We start from the raw sequence: 21,188 nt of genomic DNA on the forward strand, positions 1-21,188 counted from the left end.
AAACTAATATACATTCTACGTTAAAGTCCGTCAACATATTATTTAGACATCATTTTGAAACTTTTCTCAAAGCAACTTGAAACAAATACATCCGGTTGTGTTGCTTACACGTTACATGTTTAACTTTTTCCTACCTTGCTTATATATATAGATAAAAATTTCACTGTTTCATTAAAAACTAACATGTAAGAAAACTTTAACGTGCCAAAGATTATTAATAGAATTTTGTTAAGTATTTTCTTAACAAATATAAAATAACATATTCACCCTTCCTACATTTTTACATTTTACACCATCTTTGCAAAGAATTAGCTTAGCTTAGCCAAATACTCTTTTAAGGCTTTTGTGCAGAAAACATGATGAAAGCTTGCTGAACTTTGCATGAGTAATTTGTAAAACCACATGATTTGACCAAGTCTTCAATCTCTTCTTCTGTTAAGTTGTTATAATTCCCAGCAAGCCTCTGCCACATATAACAATATAAAAAAATTATAAATAAAACCCTATAAAAGGCATAAAATTACAAAAATATCAACATGTAACATATATGTGACAAAATTAAAGATAAATGATCTATATAAATGCTCATACTTCTCTAAATTTATTTCATATATGTAAGACAACATTCGTTTAATATGACGAGAAATGGGGGCTGGGCAGGCGTGTAAACAAACCGAAAAAACATGAAAATAAATGTATGTGTGTCCGTTTATTATGTTTGTTAACAATATAAGCGCATGGTTCATGAACATAACCGAACGAACATAACTGAGCTATAACCAATTAAAAGTAAATGTCAACATCAATGTGTTGGACCTAAAAAGTTATTAAAACTAGACTGTATTTTAATGGGCTTAAATATATAAATATATGTATAAATGGACAAACATAAAACAAATGTAATGAACAAAATTGAATTCAAACAAACGAACAAACATAACCATCACCATACCCTAGTAAAGATCCCACCAAAAGCAAGGCTATTAATAGGGTATGGAGAGGATGGGATGTAGGCAATACATACGAACATAGATGAATTTAAATGAACGAATGAGACATGTGTTCATGTTCGTTCGTTAACTAAATGAACAAAAAAATTTGTTCATGTTTGTTTCTGTATTAAATAAACAAACATAACGAACATCCTACCGAACGTCGCTTTGTTTATAGACCTAGGGTGGGGCCCTCAAAATGCAAATAGACGAAAATCATGTAACGGAATGAAATTAAATACTTTTAGAAGTTATCAATCAAAGATCAAATTTAACAGAGGTAAAAAATAATAATTAATTACCCGATCAAACGGCCTTAATATAGCAGGAGTTGATGGAGTGTACCGAAGAAATGTTGTACCAACAAACACACCACCACTTCGCAATACGCGATTAATTTCAGCAATCTAGAAATAAAAAATCAATCAAATTCATATCTCAAATTGTGTAACCCGACATGACACGTTTAACACATATCTAAACGAGTCAAAACATGTTGTAAACGAGTTATATCTAAACGAGTCAAAAACATGTCGTGACCTGTTTAATCAAACAAAATGGGCTAAACATGTCAGCCCGAACATGGCCCATTTAATCCATTTATCTAAGTGAGTCAAACAGGTTGTAAACGAAGCATAATCAGATGTAAGCATGTTAATTCAATGGGTCAAGCGGGTCGTAAATGGGTTGACTGGTCAACCTGTTTAATTATAGAAAGCAGGTTAAGCATGTCAGCCTAAACACGACCCATTTAATTAAGCGCGTTAAACAGGTCAACCCAAACATGACCCATTAAATTAAACGGGTTAACAGGAAAAGAACACAACCCATTTATTAAGTGGGGTTTGATATGACAACCCAAAACCTGATTATTTTCGTTTTTTAAACGGATCGTAAATGGGTTGGCAGGTAGACTTATTTAATTAAACAAAACGGATTAAGCAAGTCAGCCTGAACACAACCCGTATAATTAAACTAATTAAACAATGAATCCAACCACAACCTATTTACTAAAACGGGTTAACAGGTCAACACAAACCCAACCCATTTATTAAACATGTTATATGTGAGTCATATGACAACCAAAATCTGATTATTTTCTTGTAATATTCATGTTATGTTACGTTTCGGGTGGGTCAACAATTGCCACCCTTAATTATAAGTAAAAACATATACAGATACACAAAATAATAAAGGTGACCTAAAAAGTGAAAACATAACATACTGCATTAGAAGGAGATGGCCAACAATGCAAAGCTGCACCAGCATGAACCGCATCAATCGAACCTGATGGGAATGGAAGTCTAGAAACATCCGCCCTTACAAGTGCAAGATTGCTGAAATTTTGAACATTATAAGTTGACTTTGTTGACCATGATGAAAATAATAATAATAATAATAATAACAATAATAAATGCGAGAAAAGAACATACGAGTTTAAAATTGTATCATCTGCTTTTATAAAATCATAAGTTTGACGAAGCATATTTTCAGAAAAGTCAAGAGCTATGACTTTTGAGTAGGTCCCGCTTTTTGCAAATTTGCGGGTAAATAAACCGCTTCCGCAGCTAACATCTACTAAAGTTCCACCTTCGGCTGGTTTGAAGTACTCTTGAGCCATATTGAACTGCATATTAATAGTGGAAAATAACAACAACAATAAGAAGAAGAAGCTCTCCATGGTATGCTTGGATTTCATTTTTGGTCCTCTTAAGTACCGGAAAGTACACCATAAGTCCAAACTTATGCGTCAACGTAACATGGTTGGTCCATGGCATAGATGAAGGTTAGCATTTTCTATTAAATGAGTGTTAAATGACCAAAATACCCTCCATCCATGCCAGGGACTAACCATTAAGTTCATGCATAAGTTTGAACATGTGGTGTACATTCTTGAGGATCAAAAGTGAAATTTGAACATACCACGACCATTTATGTATTTTTTCTAATGATAATAACCTCCTCATCAGGACCAGGAAAACCACTACGGTTGAAATTTTGGCGCCATCCACGTTCATACAAAAACGAAACTAATGGGCTCCTAATGAAAATACAAAACCAATGTTAGCATAGATGCTATAAAACAAGATCTTCATAATATTAAAGTGAGTACACAAAATAATAGAAATATATTGGTACCGAAATAATTCAGTCCGAGAAGGTTGAACTTCAACATATTCTTTTGCACCAGCAATTAGAGTAAGATCAAGATACACGTTTTTGCTTGAGTATGATTTATTGCACTTTATACATTTAAAACCTGAACGGTAGATAGCCGGCCTGCAAGTTTCAAGATTTTCGGTTAAAAACTAGACTCGATCATGTGCAAGATTTTAAACGTAAACACTTTCGACCTGTTTACTTATAGACGGGTCGATTTGGGTTATGTTTATTTATAATGGTCAAACGTGAAAAAAAAAACTAGCTTAAAAAGTAGGCCTCTAAATGAACCAAACATTAAGCGAACAATTCGCGAAACGTTCGGCAGGAAGTTCGTTTATTTAGTTAAACAAAAGAACATGAACGCACATCCTGTTTATTTATATTCATGAACATTTGTTTATTTATATTCATTTATGTTCGTTAGTTTTCTTCCGTTTATACATTTATTCATTTTTTTTAGATCCTTTATAATTTACTCTAGTTTTATGAAATTATGAAAATCACAAGTTACAAATTAATTTTTCAGGCAAAACATATTGATGTTCAAGTTTACTTTTATTGGTTTTCGCTCAGTTATGTTTGTTTATGTATGTATGTTTAGTTATGTGTGTCCGCTTATGCTCGTGATCCGTTCGTTGATACTATTGACGAATGAACATAAGTGAACACATTCACTTTCTAAACTAATGAGCACGAACAAGAAAACTCTGTTCGTTTAATTGTTCGTGTTTGATCGTTTATTCGGTTAAATTTAAACAAACAAGCATGAACATTTCTCGCTCTGGCCGTTTACAGGCCTACATGAAATGAAGCATGTCGAAAGTCATCGAAAGTATATTTTTATAAGGCATAAAACTCTTAAGTCTTAACTCATTTTATTAAACATATCCAATATTACTGAAATAACATACTTTTTATTTTCATGTATCCCATCCCATATATAATTAATGAAAAACTAAAATTTTTGGATAAATCGACTCCCATTTTTAAAATTTTTACCCGTTAATCAGACCACTAGACCAGCCTATATATCGCCTCTATATGCAGTATCGTCATTAACTTACAAATTGAAACCAGGAGGACCTTTTCTTATAAGTGGTTCGAAACAAACAGGGCATGCAAACAAGTCAACTTCCCCTGAATCTTGGGGCGGTGTGATTGTCTTCGTCTCCTGCAATTATGAAATACTATATTGATACTAAGCCAAATATAAGATTAGAAAAGAAAACCATGTTTAACGTGTTCTAAATCCGGCAGACTAAAGGTCTCAAGTAATGGATACACATGTTATGACCTTTGAGGTTTAACAAGTCACGATCAAAGTTCAATATTGATGATAGAGTTAATAATACCAAGAAGGTAAATATGACTATGCAAGATACAAATGGCACTCTTATTTCCAATACAAATTTTATAATCTTCAAAAAAAAAAAAAAAAAAAAGCAGGTGCACAAAGTATAGTGTAGTTGTAATGCGAGTTTTAAGGTACATACAGACATAGTTATCAAATGTGATAGGCGCACTTAAGGCGCCTAGGCGCAAAAAAAGCGCACTTAAATAAAAAAATTGCAAACAAAATTTGTAATGGCAAATATCACTTTATTCAAATATCAAAATATTTCACAAGCATAATCCTCAACATAAAGTAACAAAATCATGTGAAAACCCAAAATATCCAAAAGCATAATCCTCAATGTATGAGTCCATTCAAGAGGTGCTTAACACCATCAGTTTATGCATATTATTTCAACTTCACAAAGAAATTAACCAAAATCATACAAAAGTTTAAATGAAAATGAAAACGGGAAAATCATTTTAAGATTACATTCATGATTACTTTCTTTTTCTTTTTTTTGCAAATACGATTATCAATAAGATACATAAAGGCCTGCGCTAACCAGTTAACAATTAAAAACTTCAAAAATATGACATCACTAAAACTTAACATATTCTAATTGTTCTATCCAAAATCATTATTCATATTCTTATTTCCACCACATAACTTTAACAAGCAGGTTCATAATTCAAGTTCATAACTTTAACAAGCAGGTTAAAACAAAGCATCTTTATCATGCTTCGGTAAATCGTGCTCTTGCTTTGTTTTGTGATATGCATAAGCAATGGTCGTTCATTATAAAGAGAGAAGAGAGAGATTAGAGTTAATTTTGTTAATCTGATGAATTTTTGGTAAGTTATTTAAGACATAAATCAAATAAAATCAAGATAAAAAGAGAAAGTAAAAAGAATAGGAAACTGCCGACTTTCCTCCAAAAATAGCGCCTTCAATCATGTTAGGCGTGTGACCACCGATTTCGCCTAAAAAATCGTCTAGGCGCCAAAGCGCAACGCTTTTAATAACTATGCATACAGAAAAGTGCAACTGAGGAGACACTCATAAAGTAGTAATTCTATAAACATATAGGCCTTATAAAACTATAACAAATAAACGTACGGAGTAAAATCCCACTCATAGCAAGCTAATGGTAGGGTGTGGGGAGGGTAATATATGATAGGAGCAAACCTTTCCTCGATCCAGTTTTTACGGTTTTTAGATCAAACTGTAAACCAAACCGTTAGTAACGGTTTTTAACATTTGAAAACCGAAACCAAACCGTTGGAAATAAAAACCAAACCAAATCATTACTGACAGTCTGGTCCATTCGGTTTCACGGTTTGGGATTATTATGCCTTTATAAAAGAGCGAATAAACAATAAAATAGAAAAGTTTTCCAAAATGCATAGAACTTGTGGTAAAACATAACAGCTATCACAGGTGAAATAATATTTGGAAAACAAAAAAAACTGATAAAAAGTTTTAAGCACACATTAATTTTATTTCTTTATTACCCATAATAATAATAGTGAATCTTACCTAGAACAATCCAAACATAAAACAACATATACATGAGAAAAATGATGGTAAGGCTTCTGAAACTTGCAAGCATTTGATTTAAATTTAAAAGGATGCGGTATTAGATGAAACTGGTAAGAAATTACACCCCAATAAATAGCAAAACAACTTAGATTTGGGTTGCCTCTTAGACTCAAAACAAGTTATTAACTCGGCCTATATGATACTTTAATTAAACCTAATATATATTATAGATAATATTTATAATATGAAAAATATGAAATAAAACTAAATATATCGACACATCTTACGGTCCTGTCCGATTCTACAAGGCTGGTTTCCAGTATAAACCGTAAACCAAACTGTTCATTGCAGTCTGAAATTTTTGAAACCGACCAGCCAGAAGAAAACCAACAGCAAAACCAACCCAATGACCATTTTAGGCAGTTTCACGGTTTGAATCCAAACCGTGAACACCACTAACAAATATAAATAGCAGAGACACATGAATAAGGTAGCACATGATGCATGATCATAGCAACTTAGCAAAGAGCAGGGTTGTAAAATTTGGCATTCATCGACGACTAGTCAGGGTAATTAGTGAGTTACTAATAAATTTAAGCTGATCGATGGCATTAATAGGTAGTCGATCAAAGTCAGTTAAAGACTGGTCAAAATTGGTCAATTTTCGATCAAATATGTACAATTTAAATAAAATATTGTGTGTGAATATATATGTGTGTGTGTGATTTTGAAAAAATAAATATAAATTTCTGATCCTATTAATCTCTATTAATAACTAGCCGGTACCTCACAGCCCGACTAGCGCCTAGCAAGTTCTACAACACTAGCAAGGAGGACACCTAAGAAATGTGACTCCTGTAATCGGGCACATGCAGGCCAAGTCTTATAATCAAGAAAATGGTCCATATTATTCATAAAATTCACTCGAATTGGAATCAGAAAACACATAATAATCCTATTAACACCCTAAACCGATCAAAATTTCAATTCCTACTCATTTCCAAATCCAAGCTACACAATATCCCCAAACCACAAATTGCACAAACACCGAACATATTCCAACAATAACCCGGCTTCCATAAATAAACAAACAACAAAACTAACACTAATTAGAAACGCACGCCAACTGTTTGTGTTAATGCCAGTCAGAAACAAATTACCGATTTCGGTTTTCATAATCTTCAAACTTCAAACATAAGATTCAATGGGACTTAATTAACACATAACACACAATATGTTTACAATATTAATGGAAATTGAATAATTAATTCATCATAACCCTTGAACGAACTGAAGTCGTACTCGCACCACAACCGAAGCAAATTGTCATATAAAATTAAAACCTATTGAACTTAATATACACACAATAATCACATAATAACAATCCAATTAAACCCCTAAATCAACTACAAAAAACCCCCCAAAACACGAACTTGCACACCAACTGTTTGTGTAAATGCCTGAGAGAACCAACTAACCGATTCGGTCGCCACAAGGGCCGAAACGGGCCGAGCTCTCAAACCCGGGCACCGAACGGGATATCCCAACTGGGTTTGCTTCAAAAAGGCAGGAACTTTAGGGACAACCAAGGTTTGATGGTGAACAGGGTGAAGCATAATATGGTTTAGAGAGGCCATTGATGGTTAATAAATTATTGGTCTTTATGTGGTTTTGGTTTGGTGAATTGGCGGTGGATGTAGATACAGAGGGTTATGTAAATGGGTAGTTTCATGATGGAGATTAAGAGTGAGGTGGGTTGGTGTTTTTGTTTCATGGGGTTTGGTTTTGTGTGGTGATCAAGAAACCAGGTGAAGAAAGATTTGGGTTTGTTTTGGAGTGAGAGGAATCTATGTTTTGGTTGAGGATGGTTGTTTGCCACGTCATCATGTTTAACGACCTTGTAGTTTTTATTTATTTATTTCTTTTAACTACTAAATTTGAAACAATGTCCTTCTGTTTCATATATTAATCACCATACACTATTCATAGTGGTAACTAAAAATATAATGGAGTTGTGTGGCATGTGCCGTTTCAATTAGTAATGACTAGTTTTACAAGAAGTGACGTAATGGTAACTTATCTGCAATCATTATACTGGATGATTACTCGATTATTGTTTTCTATTTTTTTCTCTTTTTTAATTTTTTAATAATAATAAAAACAAATTACATTAAAAAAACATAAAAGGGTACTTTAATGCATAAATACTTGAAACAACAGTTAATTCAATAAACAAAATAGATAAAAAATATTGTACTCCCAATTTCATCGTCTTTTGATTCTCGTTATGACTTCATAAATGTCGTTATCGCGAGCGATAATTTGTCTCACTATATTTTGTCGTTTCGAACACACTTGGTCCTCTGTGGATTGCTTGGTCCTCCCTCTGAACCAAAATAGCTGCAAACTCGTGGCCAACAACTTGACTTTCGTTGTTCCACATGGTTCAAATGTTCGGAAATATAGATCTAAGCCTTTGCTAATGCCACATTGGGTCCATCTTCGTGACCCTACCCTAATTATCGGTTGGGGATTTGGTTGCTCCATATAAAGTAATGGTTTGAAGAGAAATTGATAAAATGGTAGAAGAATTGTTGTTGAAAATAAAATGGAGTTGTGTTATGTTTTGAGAAATGGTTTTGTTTAAAGTAGGTTATGGCTTAAAATAATAAACTAATTGATTTTTTTGTAAATATAGCCGTTGCCAACAGCTAGTATGAAAGTTGTGCCAAGACCAACATTGTATATACAACGAGCTTAGCTAAACAAAGACGAAAACAAGGTGGGGGCACTATCTTATTTCTGGGAACTTGTGCCACTGCCATACACACACAATTATGGTTCTCCAAGAACTGATGCCTCCTTGGAGAACTTTCGTTATGTCTGTTAGCCTGCGGCCACGTAGCCTTGATTGATAGGTTAACAGATATGTTTGGATTCAGACACACGTGTACTCGGTCAAAGTTGCTTTTATTATCTACCTTGTGACTTAGGGATCACGTAATCCCTTAAAATTTAGAGATCACGTAATCTCATATTTGACTGACTGTTTAAGATAAACAACCCGTTTATCTGACTGACTGAAAAATGTTTAACGTATTCACCTGTGATTGTGATTGTGATTGTGATTGTCTTTTCTGAATGATGTGGTGATCTCGTTTGAAAACCCTTGTGAATGAATGATGACTGATCTATAATAAAATAGATTTATATAAATACTCGGATTGACTCTTGATCCAGCTGCAGACTTTTAGTCTGGTTTTGATAGCTATAAACCTGATATGAGCTAAATTATATATAAAATATATAAATATTTTCTACACTTTTATTAGATTTTTAGTTGGTTTTTAGTAAATATGCTCACTTCGGGTTCGTATGCGGATTATATTGGTTTTAAAAGCCAATGAGCATAAAACGTTCTAATAATAATATTAAAATATATAAATGTAAGAATACCTATGAAAAATGAAAAGCATAATTATTAATATTGTGACTACATGAATTGTTGTTACGAGACAGAGATTTTTAAAAATAAAAAATAAATTAAAAGCATATGGCATCTAATTAAAGTATTGTTTCAATTTATAATATGAATTTTCTTGTAACATGAATCATGGGTCTATTGTTTCAGGTGAGGTAGATACGAAAGAAACAAAAGGGAAATTTAAAGGGAGTCTGGGCTTCACATTTGCTTTCACATTTGCTCTAGGCTATGGGGGCCCAACGAATAATCAAAGATTGGTTACCCATGTTATAAATTAAAGATGGAAAACCGTAATTATGGGGGGGCCGGCCCTATTTGCGGCGGAGTTCAGAAGAAGCAAAACAAAAAAGAAAACAAGCAGCCTAGCTGCTGAAAGCATCTTTTGACCAAAAAGTCAGACGGCCAGGAATTAATAGAGATCAACAGAGAGAGAAACAGGAAGAGACCAGATAGCCGCAAGAAGAAAAAGAGGAGTGAAGCACCCGTTGGTTCAACTAGAGAGCGTTGGGGCTCAGCACCTACTCGTTCATAGCACTATTTTCCGGTTTGAATTTATTATTTTCGTTATAAATTTAGTGTTTGAACCTAATTATTATGTTTTACTTTTGAGTATGGTTGTTGGCTAAAACCCCTAGCTACCTAGGTTTTTGATGACTACTTTGTGATTTGAGGATTTTTATTGGTTTTTGGTTTTTATTGTTGGATTAATACTAAAGTAAAGAATCTTATTATAATTGATTTGATGTGTTTGCATATATAGTTTTTATTTATTATTGATCTTTGTTCCGTATGTGTCTTGTTGAAAGTCTTTCAGTTATAGACGCATATTTAGGTCGCTTACAGTGTGTTTGTGATTATTGTATGGTTTTACTAGACGTAGTAATCCATAAGAACATTGGTTAGTGATTTATTAAAATTTTATATTCTACCTATCTAGAAATTGAGAGGTAATAGATAGTCGGGTTGTCCTTGGGATTAGGTGTTTAGGCTAGAACGCTCTGACAGGAGGTTTCCTAGATTTCCCTAGTTTCATTGTAATTCCGTGTCTTATCTATTGTTCTTAGGTAACCCTTTGCACTTTAGGGTGTATTGAGATAGTGAGACTAACAGGTAATCTATCTTTTAAGGTACTTTAGTATTGTTGGAGAGACTGACAGGTAATCCAACTAATCGGTAAGTTTAAACGCCCCTTAGTGTTTCCTTTTAGGTAACACCCGGAGAATGATCAAGGATCCACTAGGTTGTATAAGGGTGTCGTATTTTAAGATCCTGGTTCCATCATAGTTTCCATAGCCGAGTGAGATCCAAGATTCACAAGTAGGAGTCTAAACCTAGGTAGTGTTTCTTCTATCTTTGAGTTCGTCTAGGTAATTGAGTTAAAGTCAGTTTGTGCCAGTTTTAATTTAAGTATTCTTTAGTTTAAAGTTAATAAATAAAAAACATAAAAATCAATTAAATCTATTTAATTAAGTTATTAGTCAGAGTCTAGTTTAGGTGTCGCTAGTGTCCTTTGGGTTCGATATCCGGACCTCATTAGGTTTCACTACCGTCGATAGGTACACTTGCATGTCTAGTGGTCTAGAATTAGGATAGTCTAGATTTATAAATTTAAAACTAGAGTGTCTAGGTTAGGTTAGGTTTTTATAGACCGCTTTCAACACATCAAAACCTTGACTGATTATTTGTTTGAATAAAATATTTAGACCCGTAGTCTTTTCATTTATTCACTAATCATGTGTTGAGTTTCTTCTTCATGAAGAAACATCTACTGATAGGTTTCTTCTTCAAGAAGAAACATTAAATAACTATAACCTTGGTATGTAAAATCTTACGTTTCTTAGTTGTGAAGAAAACTATATCCCTTACATGTAATGTTTCTTGATTATGAAGAAACTATTTTTGACCATAACCTTTGCATGTGTAAAGCTATTATAAACATAATTATGATCAAGGTTTTGGGCTATACCCTTGACTATGGTCTAAACCATATAATATAATAATAAAATAATATTTGGGCAGAACCCCTACCTTAATATGTACTAGGTAATGTTAATACAATGTGGAATGGAAGCATGATTGGCAAAACTTCGCTCCTACTCGCTTATCTGTTCTACGGCTTGTTAAAACTTCGATACTTGCACGAATTTCAAGAAAACGTAACCTCGGAACCTCGTCTCGTCACGAAAATAAGCCTTCGGAATGTCGGGAGAATCTTGGCACGTACTCCTAGGTTAACTAGGTGAGAATGAGAGTGAAATGGGATGAATGAGGATTGTACCCGTAGCTGCCCTTTTATAGGTGGATTTTGGAGACCGTCGCGTAGCGCGATGGTCTTTTCCCAGGGCCATCGCATAGCGCGACGCCGCAATTGTTAAGGTGTTACCACGTGGGGAAATGTGGTTGGCCATGTGTCTCTGTTTGCTTAATGGGGTATCGCGTAGCGCGATGCCCTCTTGATCCTAGGTCGTCGCGTAGCGCGACGCCCCCTTTTTCTTAGCTTCTGGGAATCTGCATCGCGTAGTGCGATGATCCTGTTTATCTACCCATCGCGTAGCGCAATGGGTTTGAAAAACCAAAAATTTTATTTTCACCCCCCCCCCCCCAAAAGTTCCAGAAATGACACTTGATGTAACACAAAGTGTACATCTTATTGCATTGAATTATCCTCATATTTATGCCGAACTCCATGCAAGTTCATTGTTTTTGGTACTTATGTTGAGTTATTTGTGAATTTGTAGGTCCGGGCGCCCGCTCGATAAAGAAAACATGAAAAGATGGCATTTCGGAGGCAAAAATAGCAATATGCCAGACTTGCACGGCCATGCCAGCCCGTGCACCTGCCCTTGCCAAACAGGAAATGTGCCAGTACAAGCCAGTGCATGATCTAATGCTGAGAAAAGTCAAAATAACCAGCCCATGCAAGCCTGTGCCAGAACAGAGAAATCTGACTTTTTGGTCAGATTAAAGCCAATGGTTGACTTTCCACAAATAGGCACGGTCGTGCAAGCCCATGCCAGACGTCCAGACAGCATATATACACATCCATTATCCTCATTTTTGAGTGTGGAGTCTTGGGGATTTTCTCTTAATCAAGTGCAACAATTTTAGGGGATTCTTGGAGGCTTCCACCAACATAAGATTCATCATTCCATCCTTCAATCCTTGCTTGATTTTGGTTTGCATTTCTATGTTTAATAGCATGTTTTGTAAGCTTATTTCTAGATTGATTGTAGTTGTATTAAGCCTTATGGGCTAAAACATTTACTATCTAGACATTGTTGAAGCTTTTACTATTGTGATTTTTATCTATGTATGGTTATGGTAATTTGGTTTTCTTTCAAGGAAATGTTGAAGTTATGAGTTGATATTGATGGTGTTCATGCTAGTTAGAATTGCATACCTTGTTAGTCTTACAAATGTTTAGGCATTTATGTTGGAAAACGATGTTCTAGATGTTTGTTTGTAAACTTTGAATGTTCATGTTTCTTTGTTTACATTGCTAAGTTAGGAATGACTAGTAAAGATTAGTTTGGTTTTGATAAAATAGACTTATTTAAATACCCGGATTGTCTCTTGATACAGCTGTAGACCTTTAGTCTGGTTTTGATAGCTATAAACCTTGACTGATCATTTGTTTGAATAAAATATTTAGACCCGTAGTCTTTTCATTTATTTACTAATCATGTGTTAAGTTTCTTCTTCATGAAGAAACATCTACTGATAGGTTTCTTCTTCAAGAAGAAACATTAAATAACTATAACCTTGGTATGTAAAATCTTACGTTTCTTAGTTGTGAAGAAAACTATATCCCTTACATGTAATGTTTCTTAATTATGAAGAAACTATTTTTGACCATAACCTTTGCATGTGTAAAACTATTATAAACATAATTATGATCAAGGTTTTGGGCTATACCCCTGACTATGGTCTAAGCCATATAATATAATAATAAAATAATATTTGGGCAGAACCCCTACCTTAATATGTACTCGGTAATGTTAATACTAATGTGGAATGGAAGCTTGATTGGCAAAACTTCGCTCCTACTCGCTTATCTGTTCTACGGCTTGTTAAAACTTCGATACTTGCACGAATTTCAAGAAAAAGGAACCTCGGAAACTCGTCTCGTCGCGAAAATAAGCCTTCAGAACGTCGGGAGAATCTTGGCACGTATTCCTAGGTTAACTAGGTGAGAATGGGAGTGAAATGGGATGAATGGGGATTGTACCCGTAGCTGCCCTTTTATAGGTGGATTTTGGAGACCGTCGCGTAGCGCGATGGTCCTTTCCCAGTGTTATCGCGTAGCGCGACGCCGCAATTGTTAAGGTGTTGCCACGTGGTGACAAGTGGTTGGCCACGTGTCTCTGGTTTGCTTAATGGAGTATCGCGTAGCGCGATGCCCTCTTGATCCTAGGTCGTCGCGTAGCGCGGCGCCCCTTTTTCTTAGCTTCTGGGAATCTGCATCGCGTAGCGCGATGATCCTGTTTATCTGCCCATCGCGTAGCGCGATGGGTCTGAAAAACCAAAAATTTTACTTTTCACCCCCTAAAGTTCCAAAAATGACACTTTTAAACCAATACTTGAATAGGGTATAAATGTAGCAAACATACCAACGGGGTTGGGTTACTGGTTAGTTAATAATTACAACCCCGACAGTAGTGTGCTAAATTTGGGAGATAAAGAAGTTAAAATAACTCCTCAACTAGTGGAACGGTTGTTAGGAATACCTAGGGGAAAGGTCGAGATAGTTGAGACAAATAAGCCAAGGATAGAAGATGAGTTTGTAAATAGGTGGAGGAATCAATTCCCTGACCCAAAAGCAAAAGTGTGGCCGCTAAAGTTTATGGAGCATGCCAAAAACCAGATTGATAGTGGATGGCATTTCAAAATGAACTTTCTCGTTGTGTTTGGGACATATATGGGAGATATTACAGGTAATAACACGGTTAACCAACGATTCATACCATCAATTAAAGATATTGACGCAGTTAGGGAGATGAAATGGTGTGAATACGTGGTGACGTCGTTGAGAAGAACCCGTAGAAAATGAAAGGAAAACAGAGATTACAACGGATCAATGACAGTGCTTGCGGTCCGTTATGTCTTTTATATTGAAATTAGTTTTCGTTAGTTAATTTTAGTAATGTAACTATTGTGACGCAGCTTGCTTACGCAAACGAACACTTTGGAAGTGTGGTGGAAAAGGGAAAAATGCTGTTGCCTGCGAAAATCTTTATAGGCGATGATCTTTTTAAACTACAAGATATATTGGAAAGTAAACGAGTGGGTGATCGCGCCTCGTTAGGAAAAGTTAAAAACAGTGGAAAGAGACAGAAGGTGGAGGTTGTTGGTTGTAATGTGGCGAAAAAATTTACGAAAAAGGAGCTAAAGAAAATGGTGGTCAGAAAACAAAAATCGGGCGTGAAAAGGAAAGCGTGTGAGGATGAAAAGGACAAGGATGATGACGTGGCATATGGGGATGGTGTCGTGGAGTCTTTAGAAATTGAAGAGCCTGTTGCAAATTTAAAAGATCCGTTGTATATGCCGACAAACCGAGGAGGAGGTACGTACTAGTTGTGGGTTTTGTTTTTTAGGTCAGTTAGATGTATGTGTTGTCGACTAATTTTTTGTCTTCACTTTGTTGATTGTGTTTAAATAATAGGACTGGGCTGAAAGGATAACTGACTTGATGCAACATTTTGATAACGTGTATGGAGATATATGCCTTGAGTTTGAAGAAGCACACGACATGTGTTCAGGTAGCGTGCTGATAAAAGAACTTGAGGAACAGTGGATGTCGATTCTTGGTAAATGAACATGGATTAGTATATGACAAAGAAAATGTAAAAAAATCTAAGGGGAGTGAAGATAACATCATGCTATAATAACTTGGAATTGTTGAACAACGTGGTAATGGATGACAAAATAACCATAACACCTAAAAAACGATACACATCGTAAAAATTTAAAAGCTCCTTATTTACACCATTAATGGATATCGAAACAGGGTATAAAATAAGAACAAATATGATGATTATATAACAACATGAAAAAAAAATTAAATGCGGTTAACGTATTCAAGTTTACATAATTCATCAACATCCTTGAAATTACTCATGCTTGAGTGTTGAAGATAAACAATGATGGTAAGATCGGCGATTGAAAGATAAGAAAAATAAGGATCACAGACGTATTGTTGTTGTGGATGATCAGCTTTTTTGTTAATGATTTTATAAAATATTATGCATAATATAATTAAGAAAGTGTAACTGATTGTGATTAATAGATAGAAATTAACATAATTAAAAATAATTGGTTGATTACAATCTTGCCCTTGACGGGATATTTTGATCTAATGGTTCAAAACACTTCTTACACTTACTAGGATAATTCTACTTCTTAACTGATTGTGATTAATAGATAAAAATTAACATAATTAAAAATAGTTGGTTGATTACAATCTTGCCCTTGACTGGATATTTTAATCTAATGATTCAAAATACTTCTTACACTTCTTAGGTTAAAATAAGAAGTAGAATTATCCTAGGAAGTGTAAGAAGTGTTTTGAACCATTAGATCAAAATATCCAGTCAAGGACAATATTGTAATCAACCAACTATTTTTAATTGTGTTAATTTCTATCTAGTAATCACAATCAGTTACACTTTCTTAATTATATTATGCATAATATTTTATAAAATCATTAACAAAAAAGCTGATCATCCACAACAACCATACGTCTGTGATCCTTATTTTTCTCATCATTCAATCGCCGATCTTACCATCATTGTTTATCTTCAACACTCAAACATGAGTAATTTCAAGGATGTTGATGAATTAGGTAAACTTGAATACGTTAACCGCATTTAATTTTTTTTTCATGTTATTATATAATCATCATATTTGTTCTTATTTTGTACCCTGTTTCGATATCCATTAATGGTGTAAATAAGGAGCTTTTAAATTTTTACGATGTGTATCATTTTTTTAGGTGTTATGATTATTTTGTCATCCATTACCACGTTGTTCAACAGTTCCAAGTTATTATAGCATGATGTTTTTTTTCACTCCCCTTAGATTTTTTACATTTGCTTTGTCATATACTAATCCATGTTCATTTACCAAGAATCGACTTCCACTGTTCCTCAAGTTTTTTTATCAGCACGCTACCTGAACACATGTCGTGTGCTTCTTCAAACTCACGGCATATATCTCCATACACGTTATCAAGATGTTGCATCAAGCCAGCTATCCTTTCAGCCCGGTCCTATTATTTAAACACAATCAACAAAGTGAAAACAAAAAATTAGTCGACAACACATACATCTAACTGACCTAAAAAACAAACCCGCAACTAGTACGTGCCTCCTCCTCGGTTTGTCGGCATATACAACGGATCTTTAAAATTTGCAACATGCTCTTCAATTTCTAAAGACTCCACGACACCATCCCCATATGCCACGTCATCATCCTTGTCGTTTTCATCCTCACACGCTTTCCTTTTCACGCCCGATTTTTGTTTTCTGACCACCATTTTCTTTAGCTCCTTTTTCGTAAATTTTTTCGCCACATTACAACCAACAACCTCCACCTTCTGTCTCTTTCCACTGTTTTCAACTTTTCATAACGAGGCGCGATCACCCACTCGTTTACTTTCCAATATATCTTGTAGTTTAAAAAGATCATCGTCTGTAAAGATTTTCACCGACAACAACATTTTTCCCTTTTCCACCACACTTCCAAAGTGTTCATTTGCGTAAGCAAGCTGCGTCACAACAGTTACATTACTAAAATTAACTAACGTATACTAATTTCAATATAAAAGACATAACGGACCGCAAGCACTGTCATTCATCCGTTGTAATCTCTGTTTTCCTTCCATTTTCTACGGGTTCTTCTCAATGACGTCACCACGTATTCACACCAATTCATCTCCCTAATTGCGTCAATATCTTTAATTGATGGTATGAATCGTTGGTTCACCGTGTTATTACCTGTAATATCTCTCATATATGTCCCAAACACAACGAGAAAGTTCATTTTGAAATGTCATCCACTATCAATCTGGTTTTTGGCATGCTCCATAAACTTTAGCGGCCACACTTTTGCTTTTGGGTTAGGGAACTGATTCCTCCACCTATTTACAACCTCATCTTCTATCCTTGGCTTATTTGTCTCAACTATCTCGACCTTTCCCCTAGGTATTCCTAACAACCGTTCCACTAGTTGAGGAGTTATTTTAACTTCTTTATCTCCCAAATTTAGCACACTACTATCGGGGTTGTAGTTATTAACTAACCAGTAACCCAACCTCGTTGGTATGTTTGCTACATTTATATCTAGGATGCTACCAAAACCCATTTGCATTACCTTTTTCCTTTGTTCATTTGACAACTTGTTAATGTATTCATGGAACAAACTTGCCTTAACCCTTGGTCTCATCTTTTCCCCATTTACTTGTGAAACACACTATTTCTGTCCACCTTTCCTTTACTTTTTTGAAACAACGTCATAGGTGGATTTGCAAAATCATCATTCGAGTCACTTCTTGAACCTGATTATTTTATATTAGAAACACACTCAATCAACTTTGCATTTCTAACATCGTATTACAATTAACTAAAAAACAACACTTACTTTTATAAACAAGGAACGACAACAGGTACGTGCGGTTTCATCGGACATCCTGATCCACTTATCTTCATTTTAGAACCAACTTCTTTATCTACAACAACAAAACTGTCAATATACATATACCATGTTAACTTCCAAAGTGTTACCTTTTATTTTCTTACCTTAACTTCTTTGTTTGTCACCAAAATTCCCACACTTGTGTTTTTTTCTAATCTTGGGCTTCTCCGAACTGATAGTATAACCACAAACATATCAGCCTTTCATTAACCCAAAAAATCATCCGTATCCAAACTAAACTAAACATAGCATTAACAACTAACTACCAAACAGAGCACTCACACAAACATATCATATCTAAACTAAACTAAACTAAACAAAGCATTAACCATAATAAATTAAACAGAACACTAACACATCACATTAAATAAAAATCAAAGCAACTGCATATCGTCCCATATAACAACCAAACAGCGCATTAACAACTAACTACCAAACAGAGTATCAAACAACAAAAACACACTTTTAGAATTTACGATACTCAACAATAGCTTTGACAACAAACTTAACGTCTTATTAACTAAACACAACTTAAAGACCCAACATAATAAACATTCATCATCTTTCTTTACCGCCTCGACCCATAATAACACACCGAATAACAAAAACCTACCTAAATTAAAAAAAATGGTACTCATGTGTGACCCAATAACACAATCAGAACAGAGTAATCACACACCAATCCAACTCGTTAACACACTAACCACGCCGTGACACACTACACAATCAAAACAAAGTAACCACAACACACCAATCAAAATCGATAAAACACCTCAAAACACATTCACATGTTTAAACACATCTTCTCCGAGCTTCAAGTTAAACAGTTAAACCCTAGAAATTGAGGATAATCCAACGACGGAAAACACATTGAATAATCTTAGTTATAGACACACCTTGAAGATTAATAGAACCATCGGCGACCTTCATTGGTGATTTGAGATCCATTGCTGTCCCTGAGATGCAAAATCGAGAAACAATTGACTCTGGTGATTCCTGTTAGAATATAATTGAACTTTTAGAAGATATTAGAAAGAGAACAACAAGAATCAAATCATAGGCATAAAATTAGGAGTTTCTAAACGAAATTAGTTGCCGGTTTGCATGTCCAGCCATTATGAAAAGACTTTACTACCCCTGACACACTTAAATTACCAAATAAAAATTAAACACACCGAGGATATAACACACCTCAATTCCCAGCCACTAGATTACTCCATCCAACGCACCATATCCCTTCTTACACTTCTTAGACACATCTCACTTCTTATTATAACTCCACCCTATATATATATATACACACACACACTAGCTTCTGGCCCGCGTGTTACGCGGGTTATTTTTAATATTTTTTTAAATTATTGTGAATATATATTTTTCATCAATGATGTCTTTAGAACCAACACATCACACATACCTCGTTACGCGGAGGAGAAATAATTTTGTTGATATAAGTTCAGATTCTCCAAAAGCTACAATGTGATTTGTAACAAATCATTAGAAATGACATCAAATCCATCGTATAACCTAAAAAGAGATGAACATCAAACGATTACCTAGTATAGGTGAGAGACTTGTCTCACGGGCTCACATTGCGAACAATTTTAAAACACATCATTAGCCTTTTATAAAAATGCCAATGACCAAAATGCCTAAACATAAAAACAATACATTACCCCAAAATCCAACCAGCAATTGTATATCAAAATTATCAATAATTTTATAGAATAAATAACACAATTTTATACATAAAATAACATAATTATTCATTTTGTTGAAGATTTGTTCTTGTTCTCTTGATGTTCTTCAAAAAATGTGAAATATGACACATTAGAAAGCTACTTCAATGCATGTAATAAACAATTAGGCAACCTAGTTATATGCAGTATGACCCATTGCATGTTTTCCCAAAAAAAACGTTTGCTTAAAAAATTACAGCTTAGCACTGCATTAGTTTATATTTGTAATCAAATAGGTTATCTTTACTTTTCTTAGTCAAGATTGGCATGTATGTGTTTTACTTTTGAAGGTTATTAACACAATTTTGTCCTTATTTCTTGTCTAATTTAAAAAGAAAAAAAATATATCTGATGTAATTTTGGATCCCAAAGATAACTAAATCACAATACTTCCACCTTTAAAATTAATCACAATCATAAAACTATAAAGAAACAAAACCAAAAGACTATTAGCATATCATTCCTAATTAGTATGCTTTTTGTTGTAAATCATAAGCCAAGCAAACTTAAGTAACATGGTCGTGATGGGTGTGCACGAATAGCGAATATAACTTAAAATTTTAATTTTAAATTGAGCCAAAATATAATCACTACCATTTTAGTCACATAGAGTCCATAGCTTGACTCATTAGTAATTGTTCCTCGAAGAACCATGGAGGTAGTTCTTCCAATCCTCCCTTCAGCCACTGAAATTTCAAAGCAACTTTTGAAAACTTAAATTCACCGTCTTGTCTCACCTTCATATGTCATTGCCGGTAACCGTTGAAGAAATACATAATCAAGAAAATAAATAATCATGCCGATTGTTAAAAGGATAAAGCAACTAGGCAGTCATACCTCTTCACATTATACCTCGAGTTCTAAGCTCTTTATAATATGCAAGATACTCAACATGGTACATGACTGTCAGATCTTTTATGAAAGCTTTCCTTTTGATGATACCAATTGCTACAAAATTATTCCAACTTTAATAGGAAGGATTATGATTTGTCAAATAAAATGGCAAGAACTCCGAGTTCAAATATTACAAAACATTGTGCTTGTAAAGCTATGGTAAAATTGTTCCCACTTTTGGCCTGATAAAAAAATAAAACACAAATAAGATGTGGAAGCGAAAGTATGATCAAAGTTATTAACAACATAAAAATAATTATAATTTAATATCTATAGTTCTGAATCACTCTAGAGAGGAAAATAATTATAATACAATGGCAGTTGACTTAACCTATATATAGTTGCATTAT

The 21,188-nt window shown here is 34.3% G+C and overlaps 1 protein-coding gene across 1 annotated transcript; it reads right to left on the bottom strand.

The window, feature by feature from the left end:
- Positions 1-334: 334 nt before the first annotated feature.
- LOC143544147 (putative methyltransferase At2g41040, chloroplastic) lies at positions 335-7,841 on the bottom strand. The gene is made up of 8 exons (XM_077036303.1): positions 7,509-7,841; positions 4,220-4,326; positions 3,132-3,272; positions 2,952-3,033; positions 2,426-2,619; positions 2,218-2,329; positions 1,295-1,399; positions 335-463 (listed from the first exon to the last, which is right to left on the bottom strand). The coding sequence occupies exons 1-8, from the start codon at positions 7,665-7,667 to the stop codon at positions 335-337; spliced, it is 1,029 nt and encodes a 342-aa protein (XP_076892418.1). The 5' UTR covers positions 7,668-7,841.
- Positions 7,842-21,188: the final 13,347 nt, after the last annotated feature.

Source organism: Bidens hawaiensis, unplaced genomic scaffold (assembly GCF_021521415.1).
Source record: "Bidens hawaiensis isolate Kalapana, Puna unplaced genomic scaffold, B.hawaiensis_p1.1 tig00013437_1, whole genome shotgun sequence".
Taxonomy (NCBI): Eukaryota; Viridiplantae; Streptophyta; class Magnoliopsida; order Asterales; family Asteraceae; genus Bidens; species Bidens hawaiensis.